Here is a 23,371-nt window from a genome sequence, read left to right as displayed (position 1 = left end):
TTCATAATCGATTGTCACCTAAATAAACGCGCCCAAATAAACGTGTTCGATTTGAACAAAACAAATATGTATGCATTAACAATACATGTCAAAACGAAAAGAGGTCAACAAAAACCGTTAAAATGATACTGTCCTACCGGTTTAAAGCATCTATAATGATAGAATTTGTTCCGTGTATTCGTAATGTAGTAAAAGAAACACAGGCGATAACGCGTACTCAGTGCATTTACTATGAACAATCTAGAGAGTTCCGAATGTAAACATGGCCGGTAAATTTGAAGCGAGAGAAAAACGTTGAGAAATTAATTGGATTTTCGTCTTTATATGGATTATCTTTTGGGATAAAGGCATAAGCAATCTTAAAAAGGTTTATTTTGATTAATTTGGTAGTTATTTCCAGTGCAAATCCTTTTATATACTTTTAAATCGTTTCTGAGCGGATCTGCTCCAATTTGCTACACATTACAAGTATATGGAACGTATTCTAACTGTAGTGAGGGCTAAGATTATTCTTACTAAAGAACAATAGAGAGAAATTTACTCATATCCAGGAAATGCAAAATCTGATGTCATGACAATTTTTTTTCTGTTTCTTTGTTACTTATACAACAAAAAGTTGTCTTTAGAATAAACTTGATAAAATTTTATTTTTAGTTTTTTCCATAAATGATAAATGCTATAAGGAAATGGAATTTTGTATTTGAAATTTGAATTACCAATTAAGTCGATGATTGATCGATTAAGCTTCTCCGATTTTGACCGATTATCAATTATGAAATTTTCCCGATTATTCAACACTAGTCATAAGTTTGATTGATTCATGTTGAATGCATTTTTATCACAATTTTTAAGGTAAATTGAATTCAGTGTGTACATTGTTATTCAGTTACTTTTTTTTTAAATAAAATGTTTTAAGTTTTGTTAGATTTCGACACAATTAAACGGTTGTACATTAACGCAGAATTGAGAAGATTTATCAATGATAATTACCCAAGCCTGAACATTAAACAATCAACGTATTAGAGATGCTAAGGGGGCTTGGGATTCCTCTACAAACACATTTTTACAGAGCAGTATTATAATTGTAGTCAAAGCATGGGTGTGAAAGCCAAGGTGTGAATTTCTGACAATGTCGAGATACACAGAGTCGTCCGTGCGTGACAAGCGACCAGCTGAAAAACAATTAGGTTAAGCAGAACAGAAAATTGCACCGATGTCGACATATTCCAGGTAAATTTTGCTCTTGGGACTTTGAAATATGTCGAGATAAGCGGGGTTGTCGACATTACCAAGGTCGACATATCAGAGTTTTTGCAAATCATTTATATAGTAAATAATGCTGTGGGACCGCGGACGGAGGTCGACATACCCCAGGTTGTCAACATATCCGATGTTGAGATACCGAAGTTTACCTGTAATTTTTTTAACAAGTATTATGACAACTTTGTACTATTGCTCAATTGAGATTTTTTAAGACGTGTCACGTGACGCTTTTCTTCGAGACATGGTGATGAAGCTACAGTATAATCACCAGTAAATGTTTTAGAAGAGAAATTATTTATATCATCTTTTTGAATTACTTCCCCTTGTATTGCCAGCTTACAAGGACATACTTTGGTTCTATCTAAAATTAACAAACACACAGATATTGTCAAATTTAAATATTTTATTTTAATGACATATTAAATAACAAGAACTATTTCAAGCTTAATCAAGACTGACAAGAGATTGTGTTGGACCTGATTAATATGCAGTTTGGACATTTTGTAGCTAGGAGTGAAACAATTTACCGCAGTATCTTTTCTCAGTTTGATACATGGTACAAAATATTTATTTTCGTTTTGGTTCATTTAACAGTCAGGATCGTCATTCAGTTGGCTTTGGCTTAAAGGTAAAAACAAACTCCTCTGTATAGTTTGTACAAAATCATAAATTTTTGTGAATTAACTGATAGTTTGTAAAATCATTTTTAACAGTTAAATTAATTAAATTTACTTCTTCAAGCCATTTTGCACGTACATTATTTTACTAGATTAAGTAAAAGGAAGCATAAAACAACAGTATATAAATATTGCATATTGCAAGTCCAAGAGGTATAACTCTGTTAAAAATGGTGTGATCGTATCCAAAACAGAACTTGACCTAGATATTCATCTGAAAAATCTGTATACTAAATTTCATTTCAGTATATGCAACCTCTCTGAAGAAAATGAACAGAAACTGCAAATAATTAGAATTTTTTTTAAGTCCAAGGGGCATAACTCTGTCAAAAATAGCATAATCATACCCAAAACAAAACTTGACCTAGATATTCATCTGATATACCTGTATACCAAATTTCATTTCAGTATGTGCAACGGTTGTGAAAAAAATGAACAGAAACTAAATGGACCGACAGACCGACTTACCGATCGACCGACAGACAGCAGCAATTTAAGCAATATGCCCTCCCTTCTTTGAAGGGGGGCATAAAAAGTGTGATAAAATATATAGCTAAATAATAAGCTTGATAAAGCTTTATAGCTAAATCAAGATATACCATATAAGTAGAAATTTTAGCGAGACGCAAATTTAGCGATTTGTCCTTAAAAACCGATAATTCATTTTTAGCTAGATGTTATTTTAGCTATTTTAAAATGCACATTAAAGAAACTATTACAAATAAAACGCAACTAATTTTTAGCGATATTTAATTTTAGCAATCTTGGCACCCTCGCTAATAATGTCAAATTAAATCCTCACTAAAAATTCTACTTACAGCGAGCGCAGCGAGCGTCTCAATAGACTAACGTGTAAGAACAGAGGAAATTTTGAATGAAATCTGTACATACGTCAGGCAAATTTTGTTGTGAAACATTCCCAGAATTCCTTTACTACCCAATATTCTTTGCGCGAATAAATAACATATAAAGCATAAAAGGCTTTCAGTTTGTAGAAATCTTACAAAGAAACAAAAATTAACTTGGCAATGTTTTTCGACCAAAATTGCACTAGGTCTATAGTTTCAACCAGACGCTCGGCTGTCTCCGTAACGCAAAGCTCCGACGAGCTCCGTGACGTCGTGTGACGTCACAGCTAGTCAAAATGTCTCGTGCGGCTTGATGTTTGAAGTGGCTGATCAATTTTTCAAGTGTTTTTGATAGTACAACTGCGCTCGCCCCGACGGTCACACCGTAAAACATATTTATGATATTACAGTATAGCTTAATCAAAAGATTGTGCCTGACATATTGTCAACTTACAGCATATGTCCAGGCTGTCTGCACATAGGCGTTGGAACCGGGGAGAGAGGGAGGGGCTTACCACCCTACTTTTTAGCAAAGATATATACATAATATAGGTATTGAAAATTGGGCCCCCTTTTCAATATTAGCCACCCCTTTCAATTTGCTTTCGAGTTCGACGCCTATATGCTGCAGACTTATACTTTGAAGAAATAAGAAAAATAATGACAAGTCCCAGCCACAACCAGAGGACTTCGGCCAGACTAACAAACGAAATAATTTGACAAATAATTTGACAAACAATCTGATAGGTCTCATGTCTCCTTACCCCTGCTTCCTCTTACCCTGCTTCCTCCCTTGCCTTTTTGCTGTATCATGTGAGATGTCTGAAGAAGATCCTATTTCGACTTCGGAAGGGGAATGATACAAATGTACTATCAAAAATATGGCTAATTTAAGAGATGTTAATCAAAGTTTCAGTTCTTACAATATCTTATACAAATTTTGTTTAAAATACACTGTAAACTTTTCTTCATTTCTATTTTTTATTCTGCAAATTAAAAAAACAATAACCAATGAATACCCTTTTCTTAGTTGTAGAATCGCCCATATTTTTTCCGCGAATTTAAATCGAAAGTAAAAGTTGAGTTTTAGAAAATCCTGTTGAGCTTAGTCACGAAATAATGAGACTTCGCTGAAATCCTATTTTCACTTTATGATAGTTCCAATTATTTATCCAAACAGAAATATATCTGAGAAGAGAAGAAAAGGTAAGTGCAGAGACATTTGTTCGTCTTCTGTGCCTCTGTCCTTTCGTCTCGTTTTGCCTTGAGCTCTGAGTTTCATTTAGAAACTAGGGCCTACTGAAAAAGATAGTTTTATAAATTTTATATTCTAGTGATAGATATTGATGAGAGCTATTTATTAACATTTTTACCTCTCCTTTGACCTTGACCAGAGACGTATAAAACATGGTTTTATATATTGTCTCTGCCTTGACCTCACTTTCCTTGAATTAGTTTTTAAAAACATTTAACTAACAGTGTTGATTTGTGTTTATTAATAGATACCGGTAGTTTATTATTCTAACTTTATATGATGATACATACATGTGTATATTTTTCAATTTTAACTGCATCAATCTTTTTTACCTCGACCTTTCCTTTAACCTTGACCCTTTGACCCATAAGAGATTTGATGGGTACTTCAAAGCGTAACGGACGGACAGACAGATGGATGTACAGAAGGACATATATCACTATATACCTTCCACTTTTCAAGTGGGGGAGAGGGCGGGGTGTATTGTTAAATTTCATTCAGTGTTATATTTAAGGAGGAATGGCACACCAACACATATCCCTGCGATTTTTAGAGCTGTCAAATAATTTTCTGTCCGCCCGTTTTGGACATTGGAATTCGGGGACTTCAGTGATTACAAAATTAAACGACAGAAAAATGCCGAATTGGAGAGAAAAGAATTATTTAAAAATATAAGATGGATGAAAAGTTTATACCTGAGGATTTTTATCATTGTATAAGAATTATTTGCAGAGATGGGGGTTCGTAATTCAATATGAACTATTGCCTATGCTTTAAATGAATGCATCATATGAATTATAAAATATGTAAAGAAAGGCTGGTTAGACTTTTAAATTTTTAGCTCACCTGAGCAGAAGGCTCAAGTGAGCTTTTCTGATCACATTTTGTCCGGCGTCCGTCTGTCTGTCTGTAAACTTTTCACATTTTCGACTTCTTCTCAAGAACAGCTGGGCCAATTTCAACCAAACTTCCCACAAAGCATCCTTGGGTGAAGGGGATTCAAGTTTGTTCAAATGAAGGGCCACGCCCTCATTCAAGGGGAGATAATTGGCAATTAATGAAAATTTGGTGGCATGTTTTAAAAATCTTCTTCTCAAGAACCACTGTGCCAGGAAAGATGAAACTTATGGGGAATCATCCTCAGGTAGTGTAGATTCAAGTTTGTTCAAATCATGACCCCCGGGGGTAGGGCGGGGCCAAAATGGCCGACCAAAGTTTTACATAGAAATATATAGGAAAATTCTTTAAAAATCTTCTTCTCAAGAATGACCAAGCCATATATAATTCATCATATTTATATGGAAGCATCCTCAGGTAGTGTAGATTCAAGTTTGTTCAAATCATGACCCCTAGGGGTAGGGTGGGGCCAAAATGGCCGACCAAAGTTTTACATAGAAATATATAGGAAAATTCTTTAAAAATCTTCTTCTTAAGAATGACCAAGCCATAATTCATCATATTTATATGGAAGCATCCTCGGGTAGTGTAGATTCAAGTTTGTTCAAATCATGACCCCCGGGGGTAGGGCGGGGCCAAGATGGCCGACCAAAGTTTTACATAGAAATATGTAGGAAAATTCTTTAAAAATCTTCTTCTCAAGAATGACCAAGCCATAATTCATCATATTTATTTAAAAGCATCCTCAGGTAGTGTAGATTCAAGTTTGTTCAAATCATGACCCCCGGGGGTAGGGCGGGGCCAAAATGGCCGACCAAAGTTTTACATAGAAATATATAGGAAAATTCTTTAAAAATCTTCTTCTCAAGAATGACCAAGCCATAATTCATCATATTTAAATGGAAGCATCCTCAGGTAGTGTAGATTCAAGTTTGTTCACATCATGACCCCCGGGGGTAGGGCAGGGCCAAAATGGCTGACCTAAGTTTTACATAGAAATATATTGGAAAATTCTTTAAAAATCTTCTTCTTAAGAATGACCAAGCCATAATTCATCATATTTATATGGAAGCATCCTCAGGTAGTGTAGATTCAAGTTTGTTCAAATCACGACCCCCGGGGGTAGGGCGGGGCCAAAATGGCCGACCAAAGTTTTACATAGAAATATATAGGAAAATTCTTTAAAAATCTTCTTCTCAAGAATGACCAAGCCATAATTCATCATATTTATTTGGAAGCATCCTCAGGTAGTGTAGATTCAAGTTTGTTCAAATCATGACCCCCGGGGATAGGGCGGGGCCAAAATGGCCGACCAAAGTTTTACATAGAAATATATAGAAAAATTCTTTAAAAATCTTCTTCTCTAAGATAGAAAATCCATGATTGTTCATGGGACTACTTTTGGATCTTACCTTTTCAATAATAAACCAATTCATACTTTGCCTAGCCGCAGTGCTCAGGTGAGCGATGTGGCCCATGGGCCTCTTGTTTTTATAAAAAATTATTTATGAAAATAAAACAAATTATTTATGAATATTTTTAAACCTAATCCCTATGGTTAAAAACACAATAAAACTAGTCACAACTGAGGAGAACCTGTTTGTCAATCATATTTTAAACAATGTTAAAAAGAAATTGAAATGAAAGTGATAATTTTTTGAGAAATTGATTTTTTTATATTTGGACCTAACCCGATCAAAATTAATACAAAATGAATAAAATACTAATTTATTTCCTCTTTCATGTATTTACAATGGAGAAATCTATTTGATTGTCAAGTTCAATAATGTTTTAACCCTTATTACACCTAATCAGACTAGTGTTCTAGGGAAAATGTTATTTGTTTCCAATAATTGTACAATTTATGGTTGGACATTCCTCCTGCTTAAGTCAGAGGAGTTACGGATAAGAGATTAGGCACCCCAAAGCATAGTGGACAGACGGACGGACATCCCCATCTCTAATTATGGGGTATAATGACATGGTCTTAAAAGGGGCAGAGGGAGGAACGGGGATGGATCTAGCTCGTGAGTTTTACGGAATCATGTAAATGTATAAACTGTCAGGTTTGGGGGTTTTGTGATGCGTGATAATTTTGATATGCATATTAACACCTTCAGCATCTAAGCAAATTATCATCATCAAAAATCTTTCAAGTATGTTTTTAAAAGTTACTTCATTTAAATTAGCTATAAAACTTGACTATAAAAAGTAAATTTGCAAGGATATATATAGTCAGGACTAGTGATTTTATGGTCAGAGCTAAGTTACATACATGTACATTAGGTGGGGCATACATGTTCTCTGGACATATTTCTAGTTCCATGTTCAAATGATCTTTGAATTCTATCTTTCACATCACAAATAATATTGAGAAATCAAATTGTGTATTTATTTGAAGAAAAAAATTATTAAAAGAATTCCTAATATTAAATCATTTTTTATTTTTGGTATTTTTGAAGAACTATGGCATCTTGTAAACTTTGTGGGGTTGAGAAACTTTCCAATGAATTTCCTCCTACCACTGCCTCAGAAAAATGTGATCATCCTCCTCTTACATGTCTGAGGGTAAGTTACAAATTTTAAAAAAATGTTTAACAAAAGCAGGCAATTGTGAGGTGAGCTGACTGCATATAAAGAGAACCTATGAAGTGAAACAAGAAACTATAAGTACTGTATAAAATGATTAGAGATTGCACATTATCTTTTAGACATGCAACTTTTGTGTTTGATCTTAGGCCTAGAAAAAAAATATGTTTGTTTCCGCTTTCAGGCTGAAAAAATATAGGGTAGGTAGGTAGGCAGTTATTTTTTTTTTTGAAAATTTTTTTTTGCTTGTTTAATCAAAACGTGTATAGAAGTAATATTAATGACAAAAGAAATGGTGGTTTCAAGCATTTCTGTGACTTAAACTTATAAAAGAAAGGTGATCCAAACTTCTTTCTGTCTTGAAAAGCTTGCAAAGTTGGAGACTCTAATTCCCTAGGTGAAATCTAAATGCACTTCATGGGACAAAAGCATTTAAAAAATGTTTAGGGTCGGCACTATAAATTAGGGTCGGTCGGGAAAGCGGAAACACACATATTTTTTTTTAGGCCTTATTAAGTTTGTTCTTGCTCCAGAGAATTATATAAGTTAATCATACTTTTTGTCAGTGTTTTTGTGTAGCATTTTTTTTTTTACACATATTGAGACTGCCCCTTGTGAAACATTGGGACTTTGAGCAGTGTACTGTAAGGTTTTTTTGTGCCTGCACCTAATAGGACACAGAATGATTGATAAATTTCTATGATTTTTAACGTCCCTCTTGATAATTTTCACTCATATTGAGACACCACCACTTGCCGGTGGAGAGCTACAAATTTTGACCTATACTCGACACTCAGGATCATTGAGCAGTGAGAGTTCTTTTTCCTGCACTTACTGCAACACTGGACCTTTCTTTATACGCTCTTATCTGAAGGACTGGTCTCCATGCCCCACAGTGGGATTCGAAACAGCGCTCCTGACTTCGCGGCTCTAGACGAGACGCTCTAACCACTGCTTGATGTTGGTGACAATAGGACACAGAACTTAGTTTATAAAGTCTCCTCCAGAGGATTGGTTTGTCTCAAGTGGAAATTGAACCCACAATGTAAGGACCAACTCCTCACTCCCAAACTGTACAGCAAATGCTCCTACCACTGCACCACACACTGTCAGGTGATTGAGCTATTTTGTTCTTGTCTAAATATTCATTCTGTGGGTCAAGTAAAGTATACGGTCTTGACAAAATTATGCATTGGAAACTAATTCAATAGTTTTCTACCATATGGTATTAAATCAATCGGGATGAGATGATTGAGATGGCCTTGTCTCAAATCCTAGTCAGGTCTATCACATTTTCTTGAATCATACTGGTGCCATGCCATGTTGTGGGCAGTGAAATTGCTAGGGATGTGCGATTTTATCGGTATACCGGTATATCGTGATTTTTTGTTGCGTGATATGTATCGTGATATGGAGACTTTAGGTACATTACATATTATAAAGTCGAGAAATTATTCATTTGACGTTAAGGTCTTCCATTTCCAACGGAAGACCTTCTACTGATTCTGTTTGTAAAGATTTTTTTTTTGTTTTTTTCTTCTACTTCCTAGACGCCAACTTTGAAGCCTCATATTTCACTCATTTCTCAATTGATTTCGCTCAAATTTTCAGAGGTACTAGCAGTCACTAAATTCTATCAGAATGCTGTCGAAAATTTCAAAAAGTCACTTCCGGTTTCGAGTTATTTTCCTTTAAACGAAAATTTATAGGCTTTCGTTTCCAGAGAAAGGCTCAGAGATGGCTAAAGCTGGAGCAGAAATTCTACTGATTTTAGATAATAGAAGGATTGAAGTTGTGCACATCGTTTTTTGTTTTTCGAGTTCTCTATTCAAAATGGTGCTATATAGGGGTCAAAAATTAGAACGCTTAAAAGAGCCAAAAATTTCTCATATTTTGCTTTTTATCTTCTAAGCTAAAAATATTTTGTTAAAATATATAAAACATAATATGTGCAGAATTATAAGATCTTTCAAATGATATCTCGGAAAAAGGGCTGACCCCTAAATTAAGGGATCTAATGGGGCCAAAAGTTTTTTCCAGAAATCTCAAAAAGTATTGAGAATTTTTATGCATCAAAGAAGCAAAGTTGTTGAAAATCTCTCGTAAAAATCTACTGATGTCATCAAAATAAGTCCTGTGACGTCACTTCCGACCAAACCGGAAGTAGTCCGAAACTGCAAATTTTTGCCGTTTTGACATGTTTTGGGGAAATATTTGTCACTGTAAGCATGAAACTTAATTTACCGTCCGTCGACGTCACTTCAGGTCAAACAGGAAGTAGCAAAAAATGGCTTACTTTCGCAATTTTCAACATAGACTTGGAAGATTTAAATCATTAGAGACGTCATTTTTCTTTTTCTTTTTTTTTTTTAAATAAATAAAAGTTACTTCCGGTCAAACAGGACGAAAGACCTACTCGTTGCTTTGCAACGAGCTTTGCTCTAGTTTGTTTAATCTTTCAAATTACAATGACATAAAGTATAAAAAATGTTGTAAAAAGTGAATGGAACGGCATCTTACCGTCCAAACATAATTGATTTTATTTACATAAACATGATAAAAATTTCAAGAAAGTAAAATTTTGTTTTTCTAGCATTTTTTTAGAAAAACTTTTCATATAAAATCATTGTAAAAACTGCTTTTAAAATATCATGATATTATCGTGATATTGTGGGAAAAAATTGTAATATATCGCGATACGAAATTTTTGGCAATACCCATCCCTAGAAATTGCTTTTTCAGTAAAATTGCAGTGTACATGTTTGGGGAGGTCCATGGAACAGCCTCAGTTAGCCATGAAAACAACATTAATCTGCTAATTTTGACAATACATTGTGTTTAGATCAAAAAAGAAGATGACACATTGATATGGTATAAAAAGTATTAGAATCTAAAGTCAAATTTTTCATTTTTATGTCACCTGTGTAAACTCAGGTGACCTATTACTATCTCTTTTCATCCATCGTCGTCCATCGTATGTCGGTCATAAACTTTTAAACATTTTTAGCTTCTTCTCTGGAACCACTGAACCAATTTCAACTAAATTTGGTATACAGCATCTATTGGTGAAGGGAAACAAAATTTTTGAATTTCATGGTTCCTGCCCCCCTGGGGCCTGAGGGGTGGGGCCAAAACCACTAAAATCAATGCAATCTCAGGGTTTGAAATTAACAGTCGCCCACTCGCCATTTGCGACCAATATTCCTTGTGGGCGACTTAAAATTATGTTCAAGTAGCCCACATGGCGATTAGAAAATTTACGTTGATAAATATTTGTTTTTTAATTTTGTCCGAATGTTCCTTTTTTTCTCTTGAAATTTTCGTAATCAGCAAAGTGCTTTATATTTACCAGTGAGAAGTACTTAAACATAAAGCGTCTGAGTGATTGTGACGACGAATGTGACATTGACGCGTCAATGAGCCCAACAAATCAAAACGTATCTTGGTTGTGTCTGTGAAGAAATCTGCCATGTGCTTGAATATATGATGTTTAATAACCATTTCAATCTTTTTAAACAAAAGAGGAAAATTTGAAATTAAGATAAGTCATGCACAATGTTTCTACGGATAGAAAAGAAACACGAGTCATATGATAAAAAAAAAATAACGAAAAATGGGGTTGTTGTATATTTATTCAACAGAAGGTGTGATAATTTGTGGGCGAATAAATTTTGATGTGGGCCCCAGAATTGCAAGGTTTAGTAGCCCACATGGCGATCAAAGATTACAAGTTAGTTTAAAACCCTGGTACAAATGAAAAATTTCAAGTTTCCACTTCATCATGCTAGAGTTTCCACTGCTTATAATGAACAAAAAGTCAGAAACTACACATAACACTTATGACATTGTATCTTGCTATGCATATAATGATATATATACAAATAAAAATATTTCTTCATCTGAGCCAAGATGAAATGATTATTATGCTCATGAAAATTAAAAACTCAATAACAAGTCTAGCAACTTTGAGTCTAAACATGATAGGCCAGATTTCTGCAAGGACAGCTAGGTCACTACTTAGAGCAATAAAATTGGGTATCAATAGAGTTTTACACAAGATTCATGTAACACAAAGTGTGATCATTTAGCAAGTTGTAAGTATTATACAGGAGAGATGTCACTTAGCATTTATGCTTAGGGTCTTTGATCTTTTGAAACAAAACATTTCTTAAATCTCTGTTTACAATATATTAAGCATATGTATCTGGAAATCAATGAAAACTTTCTTAGAGTTGTAAAATTCAGCTATATCACAGATGAAATGACAAAAGAATGTCAAGAATAATAGATGGAATTCAAAGAAGATCCTAATCAGACTGTCTTACCCTGTGGTTCAATGCTGCCATTCTCTCCTGTAGGAATGGGGGGCAGGGGTTCTTTGACCACATGGGCATCAGCTTGTTGTAGGAACTGAACAATTAACTGTACAGGGGAGGGGTCTGAAAAAAAAAACAGCTGAACTTTGATACCTCAAAACAGTGATACCTTAAATATTTTTTTCTCTTTATGAATTTAAATCTCAATCTTTGAATCGATAGTTTTTTGCCAGCTCTCATTCAGTACATATTCATAAAAAAACAGCCATTCTAGGTTAACTCACAAAGATCATCTTGGAATAGCCCTCCTGGCCCTGAAATTGGGGTCATAGAAAATTTCACCTATTTATACTGTCATTTTGGTCTGCAAGATAATTTGATCCAACGCGCTTTGTGCAGATGTCAACTATGAGTGTACTTGATAAAGAAGTAAAGAACTGGTCAAAATTTATGTGCTTTATTTTTTGCAATAGAAGTACAACTTTGGAGAAATAAATCCAGAACCAAGCTCAACTTTTTGTGTGCAATAAATATACAGTTTTTGCTATGGTCGGCACTTTAAATTAACTCTGTGGTCATCCATCCCATTTTTTTTTTTTGAAGACCAGCCAGCTATGGATCTGCAGCTAGTGCCACTGATGATGTACAACTGATTTTTTTCCCCAAAAAGGGCTTCAAAGAGCACTAATTTTTTTTGTTTTGGTGTACAGATCACATAGACATTAATGGCTGATGGCAATCATGGCATGCAATTTACAGATTTTCTGTGGTTTTACTTTAAGTCCCTTTTTAATTACTTTTCTTACAGAACTATAAAAGTTGTCAGTCTGTACATGATTAGAAGGTTAAGAAACAAAGAGTAACCTATTAGGCTTAAGTTACATTCATGTAATGTATAATTGATTATTATACTAATACTTTCTACAGCATTTAATTGAATGTATCAATAGAAATATTGAATTCACACAATAGTAATATATAAAAAAAGTTTTTTAACATGGTGCTTTCCTTTGCAATTTTCATCTCTGCCTGTTTCATTCATTGCAAATCAATGACAAACTCTTGTTAAACTGACTAGAACAATGTAGAATCTATAGCACTAATATCTTTTGGTATTTTTTAAAGTTTATCATCCTGACATGCTATGATAAAAATATGTATACAGATCCACGCATTGAAGGCACGTAACTCGTTATACCTTATCTTTGACATACCTGGATTTTCTTGATGCAAATGCTTCTCAAGGAGGTCTTCATTTAAAAGAAATTCAAACCATGAAACGGCCGGGAGGGATGAAGGAATGGGACCGAAGTTCCCCCGAGGCAAATTTTCTGTCATGGCGAATTACAATCCAACCCAAAATACATTTCCTTAACCCATGAGTGTACTCCTATTCAGCCATCATTATGATTGATTTCTGATAAAACGAAATGCACTGTTATTAAAGCTATGGATTAATGTATTTTGATATCACCTTTCTGCAGCGACACAAAGTCACTATCCAGGAGAAGAGAATGTGCCACAGGAAGTGTTTGATTACCGAACCCGATCTGATAATCCTATCGCTCAATCCTGAGACTACATAAAATTCTGGTTTTCTAGCAAAAGAAAAGGTTCATAATTAAGCAATTAGGTCCTAATAAAATCTTAATTAATTTGAAACACATTGAATTCTAGAGGTCATTTAAAAATATTTAATAAAGTATTATTATTAAAAGAATTTTATTCAAATGTAATATAGGCCTAACAATCATATATCTGTTTTAAACCATAGGCGCTTGGTTTCAAGATTGTGTATTAACACATATAACACACTTAATACTATTAAGTGTATTATATGTGTTTTTCTACGTGTGTCTGAATACCCTCATTAAAATAAAAATAAAAATTCGCTGAAATAACACGTTTTAAAAATGTCATTATTTTGTTAAAACACATTCTGATTGCACACACAAGTACAGTACTCTGAAGTTGTCATAAAAAAGATGCTTTAGTTTCTGATTGACAATATCTATGTGGTTTTCCAGGTCTTCCAACAATCTATTGGAATTCCCATGGGTACCAATTGCACTCCGTTATCCGCAGACCTACATTTGTATTCATATGAAGCAGAATTTGTGCAAAATCTTATGCGTGAAAAGAAGAAAACACTTGCTGTGGCCCTACACTCAACAATGGTAATTTCCATTCCTATGTCGATACGATACATCTGTTCAGTTGGATATTTTACTTGAAAAAGACGTTAATGGTAATACAACAGATCTCTGTGATAAGGCCAAGCTTAAAAAATTCTTTGATTGCTGTTGCCGACCTATAATTTTTAGACTTAATACTATAGGTAGGCATTCTTTTTTTTTTTTTTTAAAATTAAAAAAAAAATTCAGATTTTTGTTAAATAACAATTAAAAGACATTTTCACACACAAGTACAGTATTCTAGTTGACATGAAAAAGATCACCTCTTGTTATAAACCACTGGTTTTCCACTGATAAAAAAAAAACGTGTCAAAATTTGAAAATGAAACTGTTTCAATATTCTGAAAAATTAAAAAAAAAAAAAAAAAAAAATACCAAATGGCTAAAAAAAAAATTTCCATTTTGGGATACGGGTGCATTTCCAGTGGGATATTTTACAACTGCAAACAAACTTAATTTTATTTTGGGTCTAAACGTTGTGACTTTAACTTTTCTATCGTCAATTTCCCTTACTTATGCAGCATTATACCTTCGTCACCTGCACATGGCGTTTATATACTAGTATGTCAGTTGATTCGATACGCAAGAGCATGCTCTACGTATATGAACAATTTCTAAAACGAGGTAATTTATTGACTAACAAGTTGATGAAACAAGAATATCAGCAGTCTCCTTTAAAGTTATCATTTAGTAAGCTCTTTGGTCGATCACCATCGCCGGAAACCCACGGGTGAGATCAGGCTCAGGTCACCCATGGGTTTCGGCGATGGTCGATCACAGGAGTTTTATTTGCTGACAAGGTCATTGTATCGACCCACAGGAGTTCGCGTACCTATCAATTTTACCGAAATTTTTAGTAAACGAAAAAATACGTCATACCTTTATGACATTATGTGTTATTATTAAAGGTATGACGTATTTTTTCCTGTACTAAAAATTTCGGTAAAATTGATAGGTACGCAAACTCCTGTGGGTCGATACAATGACCTTGTCAGCAAATACAATTTATCATTGAGTCAAATGCTGACCGACATTGTTCATACAAATTGTTAGTCCATTAAATTATTTATACACTGAATTGACGATTGATACACTCGTTTACATTCGTCGGAATGTATGACAGATACCGGTATTTCAACAACAATTTCAACCGAGGCCCTTTTGTATACTAGTATATAGTGATTACGTAAAATTAAATGTAGTATGTTACCGCCCCCCTGTGATTTGACCATGCAGTCATAGGATGGTTATCGCTCCTTAGAAACTGATCCCACCTCTAGTCTAGAATTTCTCTGTTTTATGCTTTGTTTTTAAATTCATACATTGTGTTTAGATAGTGATGGATTACTGTTTTATAAGTAATACCAGCCCCATTCCTTAATCTGGTTCCCCTAATAAATAAAAAAAATGTAATTTCCGTCAAATATTATCGGAATGGGATGAAATTGAAACTTGTTCTTTAAATTATCTATCTTCCACTGGGAAGCTCACAAAAATATGCCATGACTGGTGGTAACCCCCCCCCCCCGCACATACACATAATGATATACAAAATAACGTTTTTGATTTTGGCAACTTAATTTTCAGTTGTTTTTAATAGCCATTCTCTGTAACCACTTAAACTTCGTTGCCACGCATGGTCACCGATTTTGATGAAACTTCACCCATGCCTAGTACTTGACACCAGAAACAAATATCAAACAAAATTTCGTTGCTAAGTGTCTCGGTTGCTATGGCAACAGCCGGAAAAATTTGAAAAATCGAGATTTTCAGCCACTTTAAATCCTGACTGTGGCCTAATAAAAACTAGAAAAAGCAAACAAACCATTCTAACAAAAACATGACACCTTGATGTCACTTATACTGTAAAGAAACTGTTTAGAATATATCTCTAAGTAAGTGGTAACCAAGGGTACATTTGGAATACATTTAAAATGCTGAAATATGTTGAAAAGCACTCCATATTCACTAATGGTAGGTGTTACATGCTAAAACTCAATCATCGACTTAAGAAAAACAATGAAAATGTTTGATCTTAAGTATACAAGTATAAGCAATTTTTTCTATAAATAAATTTTATGGTTGCCATGGTAACACAGTGTAACTATGCAAAACCAGTAACTAAGATTGGGTTAATGCTACTGTCTTGAGGAAAAACATGAAAATTCAAGACTGGCAAATATGCATCCTTAGGACCTTGCAACACCATAACCATAAGAAAAATTGGGTAAAATTGCTACTTTGCAGTGTTACCATGGAAATTAAGTACCAGTGCTTAAAAGTGAATTATTTTTCACTGCATTAAGAATTAAACTGCGATATAATCAAGAAACAAATTAAAGGATTCAGCTTGAATAGTACTTATCTGTTAGAACTGAAGTTGAATATCATATATTGATAAAAGTTGATGAAGAAAACAACACTGTTGCTATGGTAACCAAGAAGGGAAAATGTTCAATTTTGTGAACTTTATATCAATATTAAACCCTGTGTGCCAACTTCTTGCATCCATTTAGAGATTGGATGATAGTCAAAATTAAAAGTCAGGTTAGCTGTTAATAAATATCAATCATAAAAGTTTTGGGAATCTACATATAAGGGTACGTATCCAAGGAAAGAAAATATTTTTCAGGTTTTTAAGCATATATTTTCTGCTTATCTCCATAGCAACGCTCTATTTAAAGAATCTAATCTGAATTTTTTCAAATGGGAAAACTAGGAGCACACCAACATCTTTAAAAATTGATCATTAGATATGAGGAAATGTGCTTTTTTAAAAGATAGGTTCAGATTTAAACAAACAGAGTGTTACTTTGAAGGCTCTCTGTGGTGTAAAAACCTTGACAACCATTGCCAACCAAAATGAAATATCATATTTTGTTCTTGGTATATGTTTCAAGGCTCTTTTTTCTATTATTTGGTCACATTTCATCCTATAATTGTTTTTTATTTTTACGTGTATGACTTTATATAATTCAATGAATATTTTTTTTTTACTTTTGAATACTTTGTTACCATAGTAACGTATGTAATAGTTGATTTACCAAACATGTTTATCATGCATTTGAGACATCTGACCTTCAACTTTTGGAAACAGTCATTGCCAATTGTTTGCTTTGCCGCAAATGTTAACTAGGGGGTTCTAAACATGTTAAAAAATGCCATTTTTCGAAATTTAAGACATGTTGCCATGGTAACTATACAACATAGCAACCAATTTTTGCCTGATTTCAGTTTAAGGTATCAATGACTTTTATCATACAGAGTTTGGAGAAATTCTGAGACTATGCGTGCCACAGCTCCTATATAAAAGTTCAAGTCATTACAGAGAATGGCTCTTAATTTTGTTGGTTGAATTATTTAGTTAAACAAAAATGTTTCTTTTTGACATTTGGCTTGATTTAATAAAATTCAGGTAGCTGTGAGTGTTAATTAATGCAAAGACAATGGTATCTGATGTACATGCCTTTTCCTTCATATATACATGTATACATCTTCATATTTTTAGTGTGTGGTAGATTTTTGCAAGAAGAAGCACCAATGCCCTCACCCGGGATGTTCCATTCCTGTCTCTCCTAACAGTCCTACAATTCAGTGGTTCAATGCTATTCTTGAAGAAATGTTTAGAGAATATGAAGCAACGTACACTCCACCAGCTCCTAAAACTTCTGGAAAAGAAATATTAAATGTCACTGTTCTGAATGGAGATGCTGCACAAATTCCTTACTCACCTTCTATGACATTATCAGAAGTACAGATTCATATCAATAGCAAGCTGAAAATTCCTGCTAATAAGCAGAAGCTGTTATATGAAGATAAGGAAGTTCAGGTAATAATTCACTTTGTGTTAGACTAACATGTATAAGATCACCTGAGCTGAAGGCTCAGCTTCTCTCATTGTACATGTATTGTTATTGTTGCTGTTAATTGTTTTATTAAACTTTTGCAATTTCATCTTCTTCTCCAGAACCATTGTGCCAATTTCAATCAAACTTAACACAGAGTACCATTGGGTGAAACGGAGTTAAGTTTTCTTGAAGGGTAACACCCTCTCCCAAGCGGGGAGATAATTAACGAAAAATTGATTGTGGTCATTAAAAAGCTTCTTCTCAAGATCCGCTGGGCCAGAAAAGATAACTGTGTGAAAACTAAAAAAAGTGTTTCCCTTCAAAAAACTTTTTATCCTCCCAATGAAGTTTGGGGGATAAAGTAACACACCTGTGTTGGGTGGGAAAGGGGGTAAATTATGAGTGCATTACACCATAACGAAATTAATATATGCAAATAGTAATTCACATTAGGATCAATGTGCTCTTTTGCAAGGGGATGCTCTAGTTTGCTCTGCGTTGGTTTACTTATTTTCTGTTATCTCCTATTAAAAGAAGAAGTAGTTCTTCAGTTGTACAAACTTCAATCCCAATTAACCAAGAAATGAATTTAGGTTGAAAATGGTCCAGTGCATGGTTCTGGAGTTAAAAGTTATACAGTTTAATTTACATACAGATGGACATAGACAAAATGCTGTGATCAGAAGCATTAGAATCAGGTGAGCTAAAAAGAGACTATTCATGTTCTTTTTTTTTTTTTTTTTTTTGCAGATATTCAAACCAAGTGGTCAATCCTGCACACTTTCAGACTACAATATTCCTCCTTATGCTACACTTTACCTTGTGGTCCTGCTGTATGCCATTCCTGAGGCCTTTGATCATGTGGTGTTTGATCTTTACTGGGGTTATCCTACCTCTGGTCCTGATTATTTGGATGCTTCATGTCTTATGTATCAGAATACACAGTTTTTGAAATTAATAGATTTTCGCAATCGTCAAGTCCAAGGAGTAACACACTCTGGAGATGTGATGGATAGTATAAAAAGAATTGGTCATCACACAATACATGTTTATTTAAAACAACTCCCCAGTAATGCCACTCATTTATTCTTCACCCTGAGTGCTTGGAACAGCCCTAACATTTCAAGATACCCTAATCCTAGCCTGAAATTTTATGAAGCCAGCAATATACAAAAGAACCTCTGTAAAACAACCTTTACACACGCAGGGCATTCCCAGGCCGTCATAATGTGCTCTGTCTCAAGAAACAGTCAAGGTAGATGGGAGATCTATGAGAGTGGAAAGCTGAGTGCTGGCAATGCAATGAACTATAGTCAAATCCAATGCACCATCAGAAATTTGATCAAGACTGGTTATTGAACTCACTAATGAATATGTACATTTGGATAGTACAGCTGTACAAGTGTAATCCCTTTATGTGTCACTGCAGGTGTAAACAAGAGATTCCTTTTTTTTTTTAAAACAAAAAAACAGTGATGTACCTTTTCTCATTTCCAGCATTTCTTTTGATTATATATAAACATGTAATGTGTATGTGTTTGTATTAACTTAATTTCATAAAATGTTTTAAATTACACATGTATCTAAAAATATGAAGCTTACAATTATTGGACCTATTTTTTTTCTAACAAATGTCAATTATTCCCTATTGACACCCCATTTCTCTAAAAACAAGGAAGCAATATTCATCCCAATGTTTTAAGACTACCCACTCTCAGCGACTAATAACAAGTTTTGCTGATTAGGGCCCCGCAAGGATTTGCGGGTGCCCTATAGTAATCACTCTGTCTGTCCGTCTGTCATTCTTGCGTCCACAAATTTTCTGTTTTTTCCTAATAACTTTTTTTGTGGTTGCCCAATTAAGATCAAATTTGGTATGGTAGTTCAATTGGCAAAAAGACATACTTTGATGCTAAGTTTGTTTCTCTATGTCCCCTGGTTTGGTGCTGGGGTGGTGGGGTAGATTCCTTAACTTTATATAAGAATGCAATGGCAAAGAGAGATAACTGCTGAAGATGTTCCCATTGTAAACTGAATGCTGCTATGAGTCCCTTGGGATTAATTAGCTTTCCTCCTGAAGAAAATCCAGAGCATTATCTTTATCTGTCACATTGAGATGAATTACCACCTCTGTCTGCAAATGAAGTTTGTTTTGAAGTTAAGTCAATTTGGAATGTTATGAACACTCTGAAATGTTGATTTAAATATAAATGTTTATACTTTATTTTTGTTAAAATAGTTATGATTTCATAGAATTCTAAAAACAAGAAATAGATTAAAGAAGATATATTTTTTATTTCGATAAAAAAATATTTTTATATTTTACTTTTTTTTCCCCTTTATGTAAATTCAAGAATATTATTAATTTTAAGGTAGTTGTATAAAACCCCCATTCTATCATTAATACTGAAAAAGTTCTTATTGTAACTTTAGAAGAAAATGATGAGAGAGGTATAATTAATCCCTTGGGATTAATTATCAGCCTGCTGCGGAAAATTTAGTAGGATTTTCTTAATCTGTCACTTTAAGATTAATGAAAACCTTTGTCTGCAACTGCTGTTTGTTTGAAGTTAATGATATTTGCATTCATTGAAGGCTGGCATTTTATATTAGAGAAGCTTCATTATTGTTTAAATATATATTCAATGTTAAGTTGTTCTTTACTGCCTAATGTAAATACAAGGATATTATTTACAGGTTTTTGAATATTCAGGAATTATCTTGAAATTTTAAGAATACAGTTGCTGTTGTTATTCTTCGTACATTTTTTAATCATTCCGTAAGTTGCACCCTTATAATTTTATCCCATGGCGGGGCCCTTGCTGACTGGTCAGTTTTCTAGTTTGGAAATGTTATGAAGTTAGGAGAGAAAGTCAGAGACTCCCAGCTTCTATCAAACTCATGTATTGTAATAAAAAGAAAAAGTGAGCTAGCTCACATACCCCACGCTCCCCAAAAACTTGACTGTGAAACACATAATGAAAGGCACAGCTAGTGCACTTTAAATACATAGTATAGATCAAAAACGGCAATAATTGCAAAAAAATCTTCACATCAAAATGTCTTGCATATGAGGACATTTAAATGTGGAATGAAGTTTCTAGATAAATAATGGAATCAAAATTTCTTGGCATTATACAAATCCAAACATTAATTTGAAGTGGTTGGGGGGGGGGGGGGGGGGGGGGGTGAGAAATTTTCTTGAATAATAGGCAAAACTCTTTGGGATAAAATAATGGAATATGTCCTAAATATCTGCATAGGTTGACGAAACTCTTTGGGATAAAATAATGGAATATGTCCTAAATATCTGCATAGGTTGACGAAACTATGTACAACAGTTTAAGAGGAGTAGTGCTGACAAACTGTTCATCTGTATATTCAAAATATGGCCAAAAAGTCTAAGTTGGAAAGTGTGGAAATTCCCGGAAAAATAAAGGAATCGGAATTTCCTGGTAATATGCACATCTACATATTGTGTCCTAAATATCTGCAAAGTTTAACGAAATTCTGTGCAGCGGTTTCTGAGGAGTTGCGCTGACAAACTGTTCATCTCTATATAAAAGGTATGGCCAAAAACCTAAGTTTTTAGTGCGGGAAATCCCGGAAAAAATAATGGAATCGAAATTTCCTGGTAATATGCACATCTACATATTGTGTCCTAAATATCTGCAAAGTTTAACGAAATTCTGTGCAGCAGTTTATGAGGAGTTGCGCTGACAAACTGTTCATCTCTATATTCAAGGTATGGGCCAAAAACCTAAGTATTTAGTGCGGAAAGTCCCGGAAAAAATAATGGAATCGGAATTTCCTGGTAATATGCACATCTACATATTGTGTCCTAAATATCTGCAAAGTTTGACGAAATTCTGTGCAGCGGTTTATGAAGAGTTGCGCTGACAAACTGTTCATCTCTATATAAAAGGTATGGCCAAATGCCTAAGTTAAAAAGTGTGGAAAGTCCCGGAAAAAATAATGGAATCGGAATTTCTTGGGAATATGCACATCTACACATTGTGTCCTAAATACCTGCAAAGTTTGACGAAATTCTGTGCAGCAGTTTATGAGGAGTTGCGCTGACAAACTGTTCATCTCTATATTCAAGGTATGGCCAAATGCCTAAGTTAAAAAGTGCGGAAATTCCCGGAAAAAATAATGGAATCGGAATTTCCTGGTAATATGCACATCTACACATTGTGTTTTAAATATCTGCAAAGTTTGACGAAATTCTGTGCAGCGGTTTATGAGGAGTTGCGCTGACAAACTGTTCATCTCTATATTCAAGGTATGGCCAAATGCCTAAGTTAAAAAGTGCGGAAATTCCCGGAAAAAATAATGGAATCGGAATTTCCTGGTAATATGCACATCTACACAATGTGTCCTAAATACCTGCAAAGTTTGACGAAATTCTGTGCAGCAGTTTATGAGGAGTTGCGCTGACAAAAAAAAGAGGACTGACTGACTGACTGACGGACTGACTGACGGACGGGTCAAAAACATTATACCTCCCGCAACTAGTTGCGTGGGGTATAAATATGTGTATTATGAATATATCATGTTTATTGAATTTAAATGTATCAGTTGGAATTTATTCCTAAATATATATATACATGTAGGCTATTTTATTTTCCAAATAACTTTTCTACAAGTACTCAAATATCGAAGCAATTGATCCCTTTTTCCTTTCTAAGGAAATTGGCCTGTCATAAAGTGATTATCAACATTGAAAGGAAAGCTCAAAATGTTCAATTCAGACATAACATTTACTGCATTTCAGTGTACTACCTGTATATTTTTGCAGGCTCAGCCAGGAAATACTAGTGGTAAATACCAGTATTTCCCTTTCCCTTTCTACTTTGACATGAGGTCCTAAGATGCAGCACCCTTTAACTTTTGAGGATTCTTTTCCTTATATGACAGTGAGCAAAATATCAAAGTAATAGATGTGTGTAAACTTTTTGTATAACAGTACTCCTATCAACAAGTAATTGTTAAATTAGGCCTAATGTGGTTCATAAAAGCCAAACCAGGCCAGGCCACAAGATCATGAAGCTTCTTACCCGGTAAGCTTAAGTCAAAATTTTTTCTGTTGTACTAAAATGTTGAAGTCAAACAGGCAAAAATCAAACTACTGGGGTACTTTACAATCTTGCTGAATAAAAGTGTTGTTATCTGCAAAATTAGAGATTGATTCAATAAATAATTTTAAATATCTTACAGGAAACTGAAAATTTGACTCAAGACTAAGTCTGTTTCATGATCCTGCAGCCTGGTGATCAATAAGACATTTTGATTTCTTTCTTGTGAGTGAAAAAACGATATGGATCTAGCATTACCAATTTTTCATGTCAAGAACAAGTGCACTTATAGGCCCCTGTAAAATGTGAAAAAAGAATCAAAGCAAAATTTTACTATAGATAATCACAAATGTCGGCCAACCCCTACCACGTTGTATGGCTTTTCTCTTTATATAGTCATGACTT

General features: G+C 34.2%; 2 protein-coding genes across 2 annotated transcripts; one reads left to right on the top strand and one right to left on the bottom strand.

Annotated features, from left to right (window-relative positions):
* The first annotated feature begins 3,906 nt into the window (after positions 1-3,906).
* Positions 3,907-19,342, top strand: LOC134265458 (uncharacterized). Its single transcript, XM_062747665.1, has 4 exons — positions 3,907-3,994; positions 7,403-7,508; positions 17,549-17,869; positions 18,639-19,342. Exons 2-4 carry the CDS (start codon positions 7,407-7,409, stop codon positions 19,245-19,247), a joined length of 1,032 nt encoding a protein of 343 aa, XP_062603649.1. The 5' UTR covers positions 3,907-3,994; positions 7,403-7,406; the 3' UTR covers positions 19,248-19,342.
* LOC134265502 (integrator complex subunit 8-like) lies at positions 11,841-13,236 on the bottom strand. Its single transcript, XM_062747722.1, has 2 exons — positions 13,060-13,236; positions 11,841-11,968 (listed from the first exon to the last, which is right to left on the bottom strand). The coding sequence occupies exons 1-2, from the start codon at positions 13,181-13,183 to the stop codon at positions 11,841-11,843; spliced, it is 252 nt and encodes an 83-aa protein (XP_062603706.1). The 5' UTR covers positions 13,184-13,236.
* Positions 19,343-23,371: the final 4,029 nt, after the last annotated feature.

This window comes from Saccostrea cucullata, unplaced genomic scaffold (genome assembly GCF_032062105.1).
Source record: "Saccostrea cucullata isolate Sc308-1 unplaced genomic scaffold, CSIRO_AGI_Scuc_v1 ctg157, whole genome shotgun sequence".
Lineage (NCBI taxonomy): Eukaryota > Metazoa > Mollusca > Bivalvia > Ostreida > Ostreidae > Saccostrea > Saccostrea cuccullata.
Note: the sequence above shows the minus strand (reverse complement) of the source record. Positions and strands in the feature narration are given on the sequence as shown.